Below are 16,194 nucleotides of genomic sequence, written 5' to 3'. Positions count from 1 at the left end.
GAACAGCAAAGAAGGTCCTTAAGATAACCTAACATTGCATGGGAATTAGAAGGTCTTGAAGATCTAAGAGCAGCATTCTCCATATTCCACCCGTCCTGCCAGACAAGACTGTTACACTTATTGCCTCTGTGTTTCAGAGAAGCAGATTCAAATTGAACTCAGGTTCAATTTTCCTATGGAATAAAGCTGTTGCATTTTTTTCAGCATTTCATTGACAAGTATTTCTACTCATCGATAACATTAACATGTATTTGTAGATATGTAAATAGTACTATAAACTTCATCATTCACTCTAATTCAACATTGGGTTCAGTACAGTCAAATCAGAGCTACATCAAAATGTTTTGATACCTGACATAAAAAAAACTAACATCCATTTGTTCTTGCTCTGTGTTGAGCCTCTAGTATACCATGACCATTTTAATTTTGTGGGTTTTTTTGTTTTAGTTCTTTTATTGCTTTCTTATGATTTTATAACATGTTCTGAAATCCTTGAGTTGCAAGGGGATAATTGATGATTAGTCAGACTTACAAATCCAATCAATGCACAAGAGTCCACTGGAGCTGATCAATGTAAATTTGAGTAAATTGAGTAAATAAAAAAAAGTGAGAATTCTTTCTGGAACTTTATCTGCCAAAGGAAGTGATGCATAGAGTTCTTTCTACCTGGGGAGGAATTACAACTTCAAGGCATGTCACCAACCTTAATGGAACCTGTCCTTGGCCAGCTCCCCTTTTTCATGAGTCTTGGCCACTGCTAGTGTGCAGTTTCTGAATGGATTCAGAGTAGGTGAGCCAGCCAATTCTCCATCAGTGATGCCCCTTGTTGCCTTGGTAACTGAACTGGTCTAGCCTCAGCCTTGGATCCTTTGCTCTTGCCAGTGTTTGAAAGAAGAATGCTACACAATGGTGTGCCTTTCTTACACGTCTTGGCTTGGCACACTCTATCTATCTTGCTTTCCTCTCTCATAAAAGCTGTTAATCTAACTGCAAGGTGACCAATTGTGTTGGGAATTCAAAACTGTGCTTGAGGAGCAGAAAAAGAGATCTGTTGCAGCAATTTCCTTTTGATTGCTAAAGAGATCACCAGAGAACTCAATCCCTGAAGGAAAGAAAAAAAATCCAGCTTCAGCCTCACTGTCCCTTTGTAGGGAAAATAAAAAGAAAACGACATTGGTAATAAAAAGAACATTCAATTTGGTAGGTGGCCATGCTCAAAATTATAGCTGTTCTTCTAATAACTTTCTAATAATTAGATGCATAACTCCTCCCTCATCAATTAAACTGGACACATATATGAAACAAGGACTAAATGGGGCAGATATTTGCATAAAAATGCAGGGGTTAATTGATAATTATTGATGCATCCTGGAAATTACACCAATCATTTAAGGTCACAAATGAGCTGGTACTATCTATTCTCCAGAGAGGCAACCTACCTTCCTTCCTTCCTTCCTTCCTTCCTTCCTTCCTTCCTTCCTTCCTTCCTTCCTTCCTTCCTCCTTCCCTCCCTCCCTCCCTCCCTCCCTAGTATCTCAATCCTAATGGATTCTAAGTGTTTTCCAGATTTTTTATCTTTGAACCTCTCACACTTCAGATAATGGCCTCTAATGTTTCAGACAGAGTGGGATGAAAGGAAAATGTCACAATAACTGAAGCAGAAACTTATTCATCTATTGAATTTTTATAACAGCGTAATCAAAATACCCTCAGCCATATGCAACATCTATGGTAAACATTAAGTAACTAAAAGCTGTATCCATTCTGAAATAATCAGAATGACATATCACAATCTAACAATGGGATAATATCATCCTATTAAACTAAAAAAAAAAAGCTCTTCAAAAGATCTCTAATTCAACCAGCTTCCAGAAGGCAATCAACATTTGGAGAAGTCTAATTTCTATTGAGGGATGTGGTGACTCAGTGGCTAAAATGCTGAGCTTGTTGATTGAACAGTTGGCAGTTCGACCGTTTGAATCCCTAGCGCCGCATAACAGGGTGAGCTCCCGTTACTTGTCCCAGCTTCTGCCAACCTAGCAGTTCAAAAGCAGGTAAAAATGCAAGTAGAAAAATAGGAACCACCTTTGGTGGGAAGGTAACAGCATTTTGTGTGCCTTCGGTGTTTAGTCATGCCAGCCACATGACCATGGAGACGTCTTCGGACAGTGCTGTCTCTTTGGCTTTGATACGGAGATGAGCACCGCCCCCTAGAGTCGGGAACGACTAGCACATATGTGCGAGGGGAACCTTTACCTTTACCTTAATTTCTATTGGAAGGCTATCCCCAAAATTCAGGGGCCATGGTATCAGGCAACCAACCTCATGGAAATCAAGGACCACCTGTAAGATTTCTTGGGACATATGTATGAGATGATGAATTCTGGTTGGGGAAACAGATTCTGGAAATATCTCAGTGTCAAGCCATATAGGAGCTTATATGTTAAAACCAGTATTTTAAATGACACCTGGAAACCAACTGGCAGCCAACACAGGGCCTACAGCACAGATGTAATATATCCTTGTCACCTAGAGACAATGAATATGCATATGCCAATTTTAGCAGCTCGTATACTGCTGTAATAAAATTGTAATTAAAAATGATAGATGGAGACTTAATTCAGCCGTATTCGTTCTGAATATATTTATAGTTTTGGAAAGTATCTGCACTGGGATCCTTGGTAAAGACGAAGTCAAGTGTGGTCATTTCATGGAGCAAAGATAAGGTCTTTGAAAGTAAAATCAAGAGAGGAGTTGAGCTAAAGAGAAAGCAAATTTCTGCACTGTAGCAGAAATGAAACAGAATGTTTAACTTTTCTCTGTTTTTTTTGACAGCAGACTTTTAAAAAGAGCAGCACATTTCTTTGTTCATGGCAAAGAGTCAGGCTATAATCAAATGTTTCACACCTTCTGGTGTGAATGTATTGATCTCTTAGATCACCTGATTCCTCCTGATTATAGGGTGTCTAATCTTTGGCCATAAACCAGCACTGGCTCCCACATGCAATTTTGAATGTTTTGAAAGGGAAGTCAATCAATCCGTCAGTCAGTCAGTCTGTCTGTCTGTCTGTCTGTCTGTCTGTCTGTCTGTCTGTCTGTCTGTCTGTCTGTCTCTATCTATCTATCTATCTATCTATCTATCTATCTATCTATCTATCTATCTATCTATCATCTATCTATCTATCTATCTATCTATCTATCTATCTATCTATCTATCTATCTATCTATCTATCTATCTATCTATCTATCTATCATCTATCTATCTGCCTATATCACAAAGTTACTCTGGGCAGCATATAACAATTCAAACTATAAATATACAAAAACAGTCATTTATTTAGCAGACAATTTTGTGTACTGTGCTTAGATCACACCGCAGGTAGCGCAGTTCCAGATTACCCAAGCCCAAAATTTCAAGTCTGGTGACATAAGGGATTCTATTGTGAGTAGAGGAATGGAGTACTCTTCCTGTGAAGTACCTCTGGACCCGCTCAATCGTATTAATGTCTGATGTACAGCGTGGATTCCAGGCAGATGAGCTGTATTCGAGAATTGGTCCAGCAAACCTTCTTTGTCTCAACCAGGTAGATTTGCAAATCTGAAGTGCCCCTCACATATGCGAGTGATAAAACGTTTCTATAATCAGCCAGAAAGTTCTAAGACAAACAGGAGCACGGTAACAACTTCCACAGTTCTTCCCTAGCAGCAGCCTAGGGAAGAACTGTCTGATGCCCTGGTATATAGATGCGCAGACACATCACATTTGTTTCTAACGAGCAATTGGCTTGGAAAATTCAAGCCTAGTGTTCTGTACGTGGGGAAACACCTCCCCATAATATAACATTGCAATTAGATTTAAATTATTGATTCCAGTCGTGCAGCATACATTATAGGTAGCAAATTAGATTGCATTAAATGTTTTCATGCTCATTTATCTCTAGGGCTGAAGGATCCTTCTGCATGTGTGTTTAATTTAAATAATTTACTGATTACTCTGTAGTCAGCTGCAAGTCCTTCCATTAAACAGCCAAACTCTCTCTCTCTCTCTCTCCCTGTCCCCCTCCCCCCTCTCTCTTCCTCTTCCTGTGCTGCTCTTAGCTTTTCTCTTTTGTTGGATGCATCTGTTTGACTAACATGCTACCTTCAGGTGAAGTGGAGGATGTTGCCATGACACACTTGCTAATTAGGCAAATTATGATTTGCAAGAATTCAGGAAGTCAGGCAGTCTCTTTAGGTGTTGACTGACCTCCGAGGAAGAGGTACAAGAGCACACACTTAGCCCTGTTCCCACTTCTTTTCAGGTTGCACACTTGAGGTGGAAGATCTAAGTGAACTGCATGGATTTATTTCAACATGACTGCAGCAGTCGTTCCGCTCTATATTGGATAGCAGGTAGCTTTTCTTTATTGTGGAAAGAATGCATGGAGAGAGAAATACCAAATTAGGAGTCCAGCTTTTGTCAGAGTATTCTTGAGGTTGGTGCTTGCATGGAAGCTAATAAAGGCAAGCTTTGTTTGGAAAAGAATTTGATTATAGAAAAGACTGAAGTCTATTGCCGCTAAAATGAGATGGTATCTTCTGGAATGAGCTTAGCATGTAAGTAAGGCAGGTGAGAACCTAAATCACACAGGTTGGAGTCGAGAGAAAAATGTTAATGATCAGAAAGAGGGAAGAAGTGACAAAATCACTGAAGGGATCACTACAGCCCATAAGGTACAAGTGGGGTCCTTGGTGCTCTCTAAACTTGTTTTCTTATGGACATTCACCAAATAGGCAACTTGATGAGAGCTAGAAGGGAACAGGGCTTGCAATCTGTTTATATATAAGTGCCTTGCCCTATCAGTGTTGGCTGGAGTATTGTTTTCTTCTTGGCTAGGTTGGTTACTGTTGGATTGTTTGTCGGAGTTGGTAGTCTCTTGACTGGTTACCTAGTTGGGTAATGAAATATCTGCAAGGAAACCACCAAACCAAAGGTGGTATTCAGCAGGTTCTGACCACTTCTGGAGAACCGGTAGCGGAAATTTTGAGTAGTTTGGAGAACTGGTAAATACCGCCCCTGATTGGCCCCGTCCCCATCTTTTCTCTGCCTCCCAAGTCCCAGCTGATTGGGAGGAAATGGTGATTTTATAGTATCCTTCCCCTGCCACATGCCACCAAGCCACACCCACCAAGCCACAGAACCGGTAGTAAAAATTTTTGAACCCCACCACTGCACTAAACTCAGAGAGCACCAAGGAGCCCACAGTGTAATCCTGAGCTACAAATATTATCTTCTATTGGTGCCATATACATCTTATATAGTGGATTCAAAGGAAGTCTTTTGGACAAGGGAAGGAGATAAAAGTGAATAGCCCTTCTGCTAACTATTTCAACATCTGTTGTACCCGGTAGCCCATAGTTTAATGGTGCAGAATGTAGGTCCATATGAAGTTGAAGGCTATCACTATTTAGAACAGGGATGTCAAACTCACATTGCCGCATCGTCGTCACGTGACGTAGCACAACTTTTTCCCCTTTGCTAAACTGGGCATGGGTGTGGGCAACTCGTGAGGCATCCGGCCAGCAAGTCGCGAGTTTGACAGCCGTGATTTAGAATCTGGATCCTGTTGGGATCTGTACTCTCATTCAAGACAACTGGTGATGCTTCTCTTGGGGCCAACCAGAATGTAGACTGGAGAGAGCTAAGTGCATTTTCTCCTCTCTGCATTTAGGCGAATATACAATACTGTAGTAATCTCAAAGTTTCCTTTTTTTTTTTTGAAAAAAAAAAAAAGAAGAAGAACAAGGCCAAAGTTGATTCACATGGATGGTTTTATCTGGGAATGCTATATTTTCAAATTTAATGTTGTACTGTGTCTATGATTGGGGTGGCATATCCATTTTGTAGGGAGAAAAAAAATCCCTATTTAAATCTCCCATAGTTCCCCAGAGTGACAATACATTGGGGGATGAAGGAAATTAAAATGGTGCAGTTCACTTTCGAGCAACAGAAATGCTTTTAATTGGCTCCCAAAGCATCCTGTAGGGTCAAGGGGGGTAAAAGAGCTGTCTAAATATGCCATACAACAAAAATTAGGGATGAACACCATTGGAATCCTGAGTATACATAACTAAGAATCTCAGAACATACCAGTTCTACGATTATAGGTGCGTTGCTTTTTTGCTTTTAAATGTTAACCATAAAAAGAAAGCAGATTCGGATAATCCTACCCCAATATGATTAATGTTGCTTAGTGATAATTAGATATTTTAAGGCCTGTGAGGAAGAACTATTAATATTTAACTTTATAACTCTATATAGAAATAGAAAATAAAAACATAATCCAGTTTTATTGTCAGTTTCCTTGGCTCAATAAAGATGCCTAAGGAAAATGCAATAAAAGTGTTCTAGGAAATGTCTCCTAGTAATCCCTATGGGCCCTTTCAATGATCACAGTCAATTGTTCTTGGAGGGTAAGTAATATCTGGTAAATAGAATTACGGTTTCATTCATGGTTCTTGCATAAGCAAGTCCTCTCCTGCCATAGCAATGTATTTCTTTTAAAAAGGGATCATAGCAATGGAGAGATAGAGTGCTGTTCCCAGAGGTATTGGCAACCACCAGTAATAACATCATAGCCTGATAGGTACCCTGGCACTTTTCTAAAATAAATGGCCTACTCTATGGATGATAGCATTTCTAATTCAGAGAAGCCCTGAAGCAAATCTGCATTGTGTAGATGCCTTTAAATAGTTTCTTGTGTCAGACAAGTCAGAACATACTTAGAAAATGCTAGTTTCCTGTCATAGGCTGCAGGAGATGGTGGGGGTAGTGATGAGTTTGTTCACTTAGGAGATCTCGGCTCAAGATCTTTCGCAGTGAAAGGCAAAGCATCATTCACAAATCTTCCAGGAGGCTTCAGTGAAATTTAACAGATTTAATAGATTAACATTGTTGGAAGGGACCTTGTAGGTGATCTAGTCCAACTCCCACCCAAGCAGGAGACCCTACACCATTTCTGACAAATGGCAATCCAGTCTCGTCTTGAAAATCTCCAGGGATGAAGCTCCCACAACTTCCGAAAGCAACTTCTGTTCCATTTGTTGATTGTTCTCACTGTCAGAAAATGTTTCCTTATTTCTAGGTTGAATCTCTCCTTGGTCAGTTTCCATCCATTATTCCTTGTCTGGCCTTCAGGTACCTTGGAAAAAAGCTTGACCCCCTCCTCTCTGTGGCAGCCCCTCAAATATTGGAAGATGCTCTCATGTCTCCCCTGGTCCTTCCCTTCACTAGACTAGCAATTTAGCAAGGGTAGTTAGAAAGAGGGGAAAATAATTATTTCCGGAGCTTCTTGGATTACAGCATTTTTGTCAAGCTATCCTCGCTGATGCCTGATCTGTCCTCCAAATGCTGCAAAGTCTTTTTCACCAGCCAGTCTTTTTCCCTTAGGCCCTGTGTGTTCCTGCTGAGTCTTCAGCAGCAGATTCCTTCTCCACCTGTTCCTTGGACACACAATATTTTCAGTCCACCCTGCACAAATGCAGCGTCAGCAGTAGCTAAGTGTCCTAGCATTTCTGCCCTTAATATATTTTTACTTTCCTGCATCCAGATGTTTTAACTAAACATAACCTTCATGTTGTCTGTATAATATTAACCCTGATTTTGACACACAAGGAAAAAAAATCCCCTTTATTAAAAAACCCACTATGCCTACCTTCATGTCTTTAGGGGCAAAGATACTACATACTACTTGGAGGTTTGTTTAGAATAGAATAGAATAGAATAGAATAGAATAGAATAGAATAACAGAGTTGGAAGGGACCTTGGAGGTCTTCTAGTCCAACCGCCTACTTAGGCACTACACCACTTCAGATGAATGGCTATCCAACATCTTCTTAAAAATCTCCAATGTTGGAGCATTCTGGAGACAAGTTGTTCCACTGACTAATTGCTCTGTCGGGAAATTTCTTCTTAGTTCTAGGTTGCTTCTCTCCTTGATTAGTTTCCATCCATTGCTTCTTTTCTTGCCTTCAGGTGCTTTGGAGAAGAGCTTGACTCACTCTTCTTTGTAGCAACCTCTTAAATATTAGAACACTGCTATCATGTCTCCCCTAGTCCTTTTTTTCATTAAACTAGACATACCCAGTTCTTGCAACTCTTCTTCATATGTTTTAGCCTCCAGTCCCCTAATCATTTTTGTTGCTCTTCTCTGCACTTGGGTGATTCCAATGGACTATATGATCCAGACTGGACCACTACTACTGTAAGTTTGAGCAGCTTCAGTCAGTAGAAGATACAAAGCTTTGTGTTGTTTTTTTTGTGAAGGGTTCTTTGTCTGGGTCAAAGACTTTGGTTGCCTTCCTCTGTAAGATGTATTTATGGATGGGGAGAAGCCATACTTACTGATAGAATCCTAGCTTTGGGTGCAGAAAATCCTATATTTTAGGGCATTCCCAAGCAACATTGGGAAAGATTTGTCTTAAAGTAGACCATGACAAACAATCTTTGGATGGCTCTTATTGTACGGAATGAGAGCTTTTGGAGTGTGATGCTATCATGATGCTATCACTAGAAGGCATAGGGTTAGGCATTTGCTTTGCACCAAAAAGAGCTTTGATGTTGATACTGATAGGTGCTTTAATCTTCTCAGATGTATAAAATACTTATTTTGACTTTCTGATGAAAAATGAATATGGGTGCTGCTGTTATTTGCCATCTTTGGTGGTTAGATCTGAAAGCTAAAAAAGTGATTAGGGAATGCATATGATTTTAATCCTATATGTTGCCCATTGTGGAGCTAGATAATACTGTGTTACATGAGATCAGTGCTGTTATCTATGCAGCAGAAAATTTCCCCTGCCTTTCCCTACTATTCTGTCTCAATTGACTAAAAGAGAATTTGTTTAGAAATGCTTTCGAAACAGGAGAATCCCAGAAAAGTCTGTGTGGAATATGGTATTCTTGCAAATAATTAGTGATGGGGCAGCTCATATGATGCAAAGGTGTGATTGTTCACAATTCTCTCTCTAGCCATATGCAGCATTCCTGGCTTCACTCATATTTATCAAAGAAAACATTGGGAAAACATCATGAATCAACTCCTCGATTTAAATTTATAATTTATAATTTATATTGTTATACTCAATATATATATATATATATATTTGAGTATGCCAGAATAACTTGGGTGTTCACCAGACAAAGTTGCAAATCTTTAAAGATCCTAACAGAATTAAAGTCAATCACTCATGGCTTTCAAGTGGATGGATTTTTAGCATGGGGGAAAAAATAGAACTGGAATTTAATTTTGCCTCTGGACACAGGGCCTATTCCCACGAAGGAAGTTTTTTCGGCATGGATAAAATGTGGGAAGCTATAAAACCAAATGAAGCAGGAATTTACTGTACACTGCCCTCTCAGACAGTGGAAGTCTGGCTGGCTTTGTTTTACTGTTCAGCTCCAGAATATATGCTGTAAAACCAAGAGCATTTTGTAATCGTATATGCTTTGCAGGCTGCAAATAAGCTGTGATTTATTAGCTAATTTGGGATACAAGTGACCATAGCTAATTTAAGTAATAGGTATCAAAGGACTGTGTAGAATCCATGCACACTTCAACATCTTCTTTGTTGTTATTATATCCACTCTGTAACCTAATTAGCAGTTAACATTCTTGTTATCCTTCTAACCAGCCAATGTTATTAGGAAATGAAAACTTCTGGTGCAGTCTGTCATCTGCATTCCTATGATTTACACATGGTGCAGTTGGAGAAAAGAGCCACTGTTGCTATTGCTATTATTTCTGAAAACTTGTCATGCTAGGCAAGACTTTATAAATAGCTTCCTTAGGCAGTCCAAGCAATTTCTTTGACTTTAGAATAAATAGTGTGGATCTTCCCATTTTACCGAAAGGCAAGTAAAGAACTGAGGATAAGATAGGACTTAGACTTATATACTACTTCACAGTGCTTTACAGCCCTCTCTTAATGGGTTAGAGAGTCAGCATATTGCCCTCAGCAATCCTCATTTTACTGACCACAAAAGGATGGAAGGCTGAGCCAAACCTGAGCTGTTGAGAATCAGACTGCTGGCAGTGGGCAGAGTTAGCCTGCAATATTGCATTCTAACCACTGTGCTATCAGGGCTCTGGATGCTGGAAAGTAATCTTCTAGGATAGTTTAATTTAGTTTCCTGCAACGAGGATGAGAAAAGGGAAAGAAAAGAAAACCATCCTAGAATTCAGCCCTGGCAAACTTCCTCTTATCTGCTGCCAAGAAAACAGCATGGAGATGTCCATGTGATTTCCAGGAATCAATCCACCTGAAAGAGATTTTAAAAAATGTTTACTGAACAGAATGCTTGAGTCAGCTTAAATGACTCCCCCAAATTGTATGGTTATGTTGCACAGGTCATCCCTCCAGGATAGGCAAGGTCAAGAGTCAGATCTTCCAAGAAATACCGAAACTCTGTTGATAGAGGCTATAACAGCAGAATTCTGAAAGCCTGGCAGGGTTTTCTCCTTCCTTCCTTATATCAAAGAGAATTAAGTTAGAATCATGTTACATTTCTTACAAATGTTCCTTTCCTGACCTTAATATTTTGCTAACTCTTACATTCCTTACCTAAGGTCATCTTTGTAGTTCTCTATTGCACAATAGGACCAGTCAAGAAGCTAGTGACTACATTTGCACAAAACCTGATTAGTTGTGACTGTTTTGCTGCCCTGGCTTGTTAATTTTCAGTTCATGTTAGAAACTGGCTTAACTCAATAATCAGTATAAGGGTGTAATATGAACCCACAATGTGATTCTCGGGGAATGCTTATTTTTTCCCCTTGCTTCAGCAGAGGGCAGCACCGATGCTGTAAGCCATCTTTCTGTGTCCTAGGCATTATTTTGCTTTTCCTACAATTTTTAAAATGCAATAGTATTCCAGGGATTGTAGGAAAAATGGCACTTATGCAGACATACATCCACACTGTTTGCCTTGTTGGCGAATCTTATTGATCCTTGTTTTCTAAATTTAGTTTGAGGATTGACTCAGTGGGGATTGACCCTTTATGGATGCATTTTCTTTTCTTTTTTTAAAAAAATGCATTTATTCATTTGCTATCCAGAGAAACACAACTTTGTTTACTTTGTCTCTTGTAACTGAGTCTCTTCAGATCACTTCAAGCTGGCTGGAACCCTGGTTGAACTCATGGTTCAATGGCTCCAGGGTGGAGAACAAGTAGTCCTTTAGCTGTTGATGAGCTGCTTTTCCCCACATCCTCCACTGTTGGCAGGCTGGGAGTTTCATTCAGGAACAGCCCATGATTCCTTCCTGCCAGAAATTTAACTATCTGGATTTAAATCTTGGATTTGATTGGTAAACGAATGTGCTTTAAGCAGTGTAGCAACTAGATACAAGGAGTCCTTGTTAAGCAACCACAATTGAGACGAGCGTCTAAGTCATTAAGGGTCATTAAGTGAAATTCTGCTTCCTGGAGTTATGGATGCTCCATCCTGGAGGCTTTCAAGAAAAGATTGGACAACCGTTTAACTAGGATGGAATAATGACTCCTGTGAAGTAGAAGACCTCCAAAGTCCCTTCCAGACCTATGTGTCTCTGATTCTAAATGATTTCCATTGCTAGTAAACAAAGTGAACCAATCAGTGTGAAAAGTTTTAGGGAGACGAACAGGAACATGCAACAATGAAAAAAGAAGAAATCTTGTGGATTATTAGAATATTCCTTGAAACAGCCAACAGGTTTCACGAGTTGTCTGAAAGTAATAAGGATTCATGTTTGGGAACATGCAGTAATAATGCATTATATATCATAATAGTACATTGCAATTAATACCATCGTCAGCATTTGTTGGCAAGACCATGTCTCCAATCTGGTGGTCTTGGATCATGTGGATTGAGTCCCTGATTGTCAGAGGCCAGATGAGATGGGTGGGATAAATGATCAGAATGGATGGCTACAATGTATATTTCAATTTACTCTATAGTGTATTGGATGTCAGGTTTGCGAAAGATGCCCTAATTAACTCATGAGCCTCAAGTTGACATTGGAGTCTGGGAAGAGACTTTGAGGTTGACCACTACACAGATGCTATGAGAGAAACTGTGACATCCAGCCAAGAGAACTATAAGCTGCGGCTGCTGACAGGACCTGTTGGTGAGCCCTGTGCTATGAAGCCTTCAGCACTGAAGACAGGTGCCACCAAAAATTGACAACCCCTCCCCCCCAAATGATTGGCATCAGTGAATAACAACCACAGTTTCTAAACAATGGATTTCCAGTGTCCCCATTGTGCCAGACTCTGCACTTTCAGACTGGGACTGCAGAGCTACCTCAATGTCCATAGATGAACTGCACAACAAGTATGTCTTCTTTGAACCCAAAGGATCCCCCCCCGCCACACACGCATAACTTCCACCAAGTAAAAATGCATAGGCCTGCAGTGCTATACAGTATATGATCTACAAACATGTTTACAATTAGATTAAAATATCTCATATCTATCTCAACCCACACAGCTCAGTCTCCGTGTCTTGTTTTCTTAAATTTTAGCTTTTCAAAACTGCCAGGAACTCCCACCTACTTTTCTTCTTTATTAATATATGACCTTCCACGGTTGTTATTTTTGCCTCTTCTATACCGAGTTGTTTATTTGCAGCCGGGGGATTACTACAGCCATATACTGTTGGCCAGTCATGGTGTCTGTTTGGTGTCCCCTAGTCCCTCTGGCAGTTTAGCTGTCTAGCCAGAATTATGTTTAATATTCAATTAGTTACGCTGGGAACCTATTTTATGTGAGTTCAAGGAAGGGACACAGTTTTTGTCAGAGGCAGCTTAGAGAGCACTCTGCAACCAGCTTGTATTTAGAACATTGGATGCAGTTGTTAACTGAATCATGTGGCCATTAAGCAAATCCAACTTTCCCAGTTGACTTTGCTTTTTGGAAGCCAACTGGAAAGATTGCAGATAATGATCACATGACCACAGGATGCTGCAATCATCATCAATACATGCTGGTTGTCGAATGCCCAAATTTTGATCACATGACTGTGAGGATGCTGGAATAGTTGTAAGTATGAAGACTGGTCGTAAATCACTTTTTTTGTGTCATAACTTCAAATGGTTGCTAAATGGTTGTATGTCCAGGACTACCTGCACATAAACAGGTGCTGGGGACTGAAATATATTTACCCATAGTTAGAATAATATTTTAAGTATGGCATTTAGCTCCAAATGGCTACTTCCCTAAAAAAAAAAAGACGGACATAGCATGCTCCAAAAACAAAATTGTTTTAAAATACATACATTTCCTTACTTGCAGATTTCTTCTTCTTCTACCGTTTGTTTTCATTCAGGCTCCGTTGAAAAGAATTATGGTAGTATTTGTTTTGATTGGCCTCAAAATCTGTCTGGTCTACTGGGAATGTGGTAGGGGATGAAGCGAAGCCAAGATTAGTAAATTCTCCCAGGATAATCATAAACTACTTTTTGATAGATAGCACAGGCAATATTGTATTCTAACTCATCAGCTTTTTATAAGTGCAGAATTAGGATAGGAGACATTCAGGTCTTGCAAATCTCTTTCTTGAAAAACACATCCCAAGATTTCTGTCAATACTGGTTGTGGGCCAACATTAAACTGGCTAGTCAGCTGAGTTCATAGTTCAAATAAATTGAAGAGCCTGGCTAATCTTCATTTGAATAATTCGAAAATGAACAGATTTGTCCTATGAAGCTCCAGAACACACATTCTTCTTATCTGCTACTGCACCTTTTGGCTGACTTGACATACAGCGAACCTGTAATATTATTGGAAGATTGCTTTGATGAAAGTGTGAGAGATTTTCTCCATTTTGTATAGCTAATTCTTGACAGATATTGGCAGATAATTTATCCTGTTCCTTTAAAGTGACATGATTGTAGCCAGTAACCATTTCTGCACTGGTTTTCAGGAACTTTCATTTTCTAATTTTCAGTTGCAAAGTGTGACTGCCTTCCATTTCTCTCTCCCTCTCTCTTACTACCTTCCTCGCAGTCCTGTCTCCTCCTCCTCTTTGACAAGATGAGAAGGAAAAATTCTGCTGGATTCCAATATTTGAAAATACCTCTGTAAAATACTTGATATCTTTGAAGTGATCCACCTGTTTATTTCCTCCAAATCTCTCCGAGGAAAAAAAATAGTTTTCAACAATTTTTCAAAGGCAGGATCAGTGACTAAAATGATCATTAAAAAAAATCAATAGAACTTTTTTTTCTTAAGGTCTCCCTTCCTAAGGGGTCAGATTAAAATTTGAGAAGACAATTGAAGTGAGAGATGGACAGTGAAAGATATTCCTAACCACCTCATTCTTATTTTATATATTAACTGAATTGATCAGTTTTTTTGGTGATTGCATTCACCTTCTTGATCCACAAACCGATCAGTCAGACAACATGCTAAACCAAAACACAAATTCACAAAACACAAACAAAAGTCCTAAATTTAAAAGTAGGCTTAACATAAGTGTAAATGCAGCATAGATGGGATAGGGAAATTGGTTAGCAAGTAACAACAACAATAAAAAAAAATCATCTAGTTTCTGCAGCCAGGGCTACTTCAGTCCAGCTAGGGATGCAATGGGTTGATGCTTAAATGGTTTATTTTACATAAAAAATATTGGAAATTCAAATCTTGTGTGCTCTCTATACAACTTGAAATCCTGAAAAGCTAGTCACTTTTAAGATAATGCACACCAAAATGAAACTTAAGAAATCAGCTGACTTTTGAGAGAGAGAGAGAGAAAAAAAGACAATTTTGTTTCTTCTTTGCCTCAAGCAGTAAAACAGGTTTGGAACATTTAAATCTTACAGTTTTGCTAATGTTTGGAAAAGAAGAAAAACTTTTGTTTTTACTTATTCATGAAATCACAAGAATCCAAGGGCCGGTTTTTATTTTTGCTATTTCTATTGCTTTTTACCTGATAACATCATTGTTCTAACTAGTTAAGGTTTTTCTTTTTGTAAAGCTTAGTCTAAAACAAACGATGTCAGTAAGAAAGAATAGGGAAAAAAAAAACGCAAACAATGATTTGTCATAAAAATAGACAGATGAATTTTAAAAAGAAGAAAAGAAGAAAACCTACAGCTGGTAGAGTTAATAATTTCTAGATAGAATTACAAAATAAAAGTGGTTCAAACCACTTTTTTCAACCTGTCAGTAAGCAAACCAGTTGCATTATATTCAGGTAATATTAGAGATGCCAATCAAGTCAATGATGCAGAAGTTTTGAATTTGTTTGAGAGAAATAATGGCCTCCTCAAATTTCTTTGTTGGTTTTTATCTTCTTAATATATTGATAAAAATTATTAGGTTTAAAAATATCTAGAGCAGAAGCAAGACAGGGTTTTCTGAATATGGGGCAGAGACTATACTTTAAAAACTTTCTAAGGTTGTTGCGTGAAACTAAACCAGTCATATTATTAGATACAACATTGAGCCAAAATATCTACTGTAAACATGCAAAATATTATATTTTGCTTGAAAGAGGCTTTTTCTTTCCTTCCTTTTTGTAGGATGCTTGAGAATTTAGTATGAATTTCTTTTGTGATGGATGCTGGCAGCAATATCATAAGAAGACTTCCGTCATTACATCTTCCATTGTAATTATACTGGAGTGTGGGAAGCCAGGGAAAATGCAAAATATATTCTTCCAGGCAATTGTGGAGAATTGTCTGAAGGAGGAAGATTAAAGACTGAACTTGAAAGGAACATAGTTAGAAGAGATTTACTGGCCTTGAATGCGTTCCAGTCTACAGGCTAGACAAACTACATCCTACATTGTTGTTGATGATCTGACCAAATCTCTGTTTATTATCTTTAGGAATCTTGGAGAATAGATGCAGTATTATGAACCAAGATATGGATGGCAGAGGTCAGCATGTATTTGCGAAGAAACATATTATTAAACTAATCTTATTTCTTGGTTTGATTTGGTAACTTGTTTAGTGGGCTATGAGCTTGCTGTGAATATAAAACTGTAAGAAAGCATTTGATGAAGTATCACATGGCAGTAGGATCAACATGCCAGTTAGGTATGGGTTATATGGCATGTTGTGGATGACAGACCAACGACACACCTATGGTTCAAAAGTTGAATGTGGACAATACTAATTTGTAATTCCTTATCAAAATGTAGTGATGTATACAATAGCAGTAGCACTTAGAC

General features: G+C 38.8%; 1 protein-coding gene across 1 annotated transcript in view; it reads left to right on the top strand.

Moving 5' to 3' along the window:
* Positions 1 to 4,294: 4,294 nt before the first annotated feature.
* LOC309397428 (uncharacterized protein) overlaps positions 4,295 to 16,194 on the top strand; it is a 603,241-nt gene continuing 591,341 nt past the window's right edge. Inside the window, exon 1 of the mRNA XM_081963449.1 lies at positions 4,295 to 4,392. Within this exon, the coding sequence (XP_081819575.1) occupies positions 4,338 to 4,392 (55 nt within the window). The 5' untranslated portion in view covers positions 4,295 to 4,337. The remainder of the gene's footprint in view (positions 4,393 to 16,194) is intronic.

Source organism: Natrix helvetica (assembly GCF_964273705.1).
Source record: "Natrix helvetica genome assembly, chromosome: 10".
NCBI lineage: Eukaryota > Metazoa > Chordata > Lepidosauria > Squamata > Natricidae > Natrix > Natrix helvetica.
Note: the sequence above shows the minus strand (reverse complement) of the source record. Positions and strands in the feature narration are given on the sequence as shown.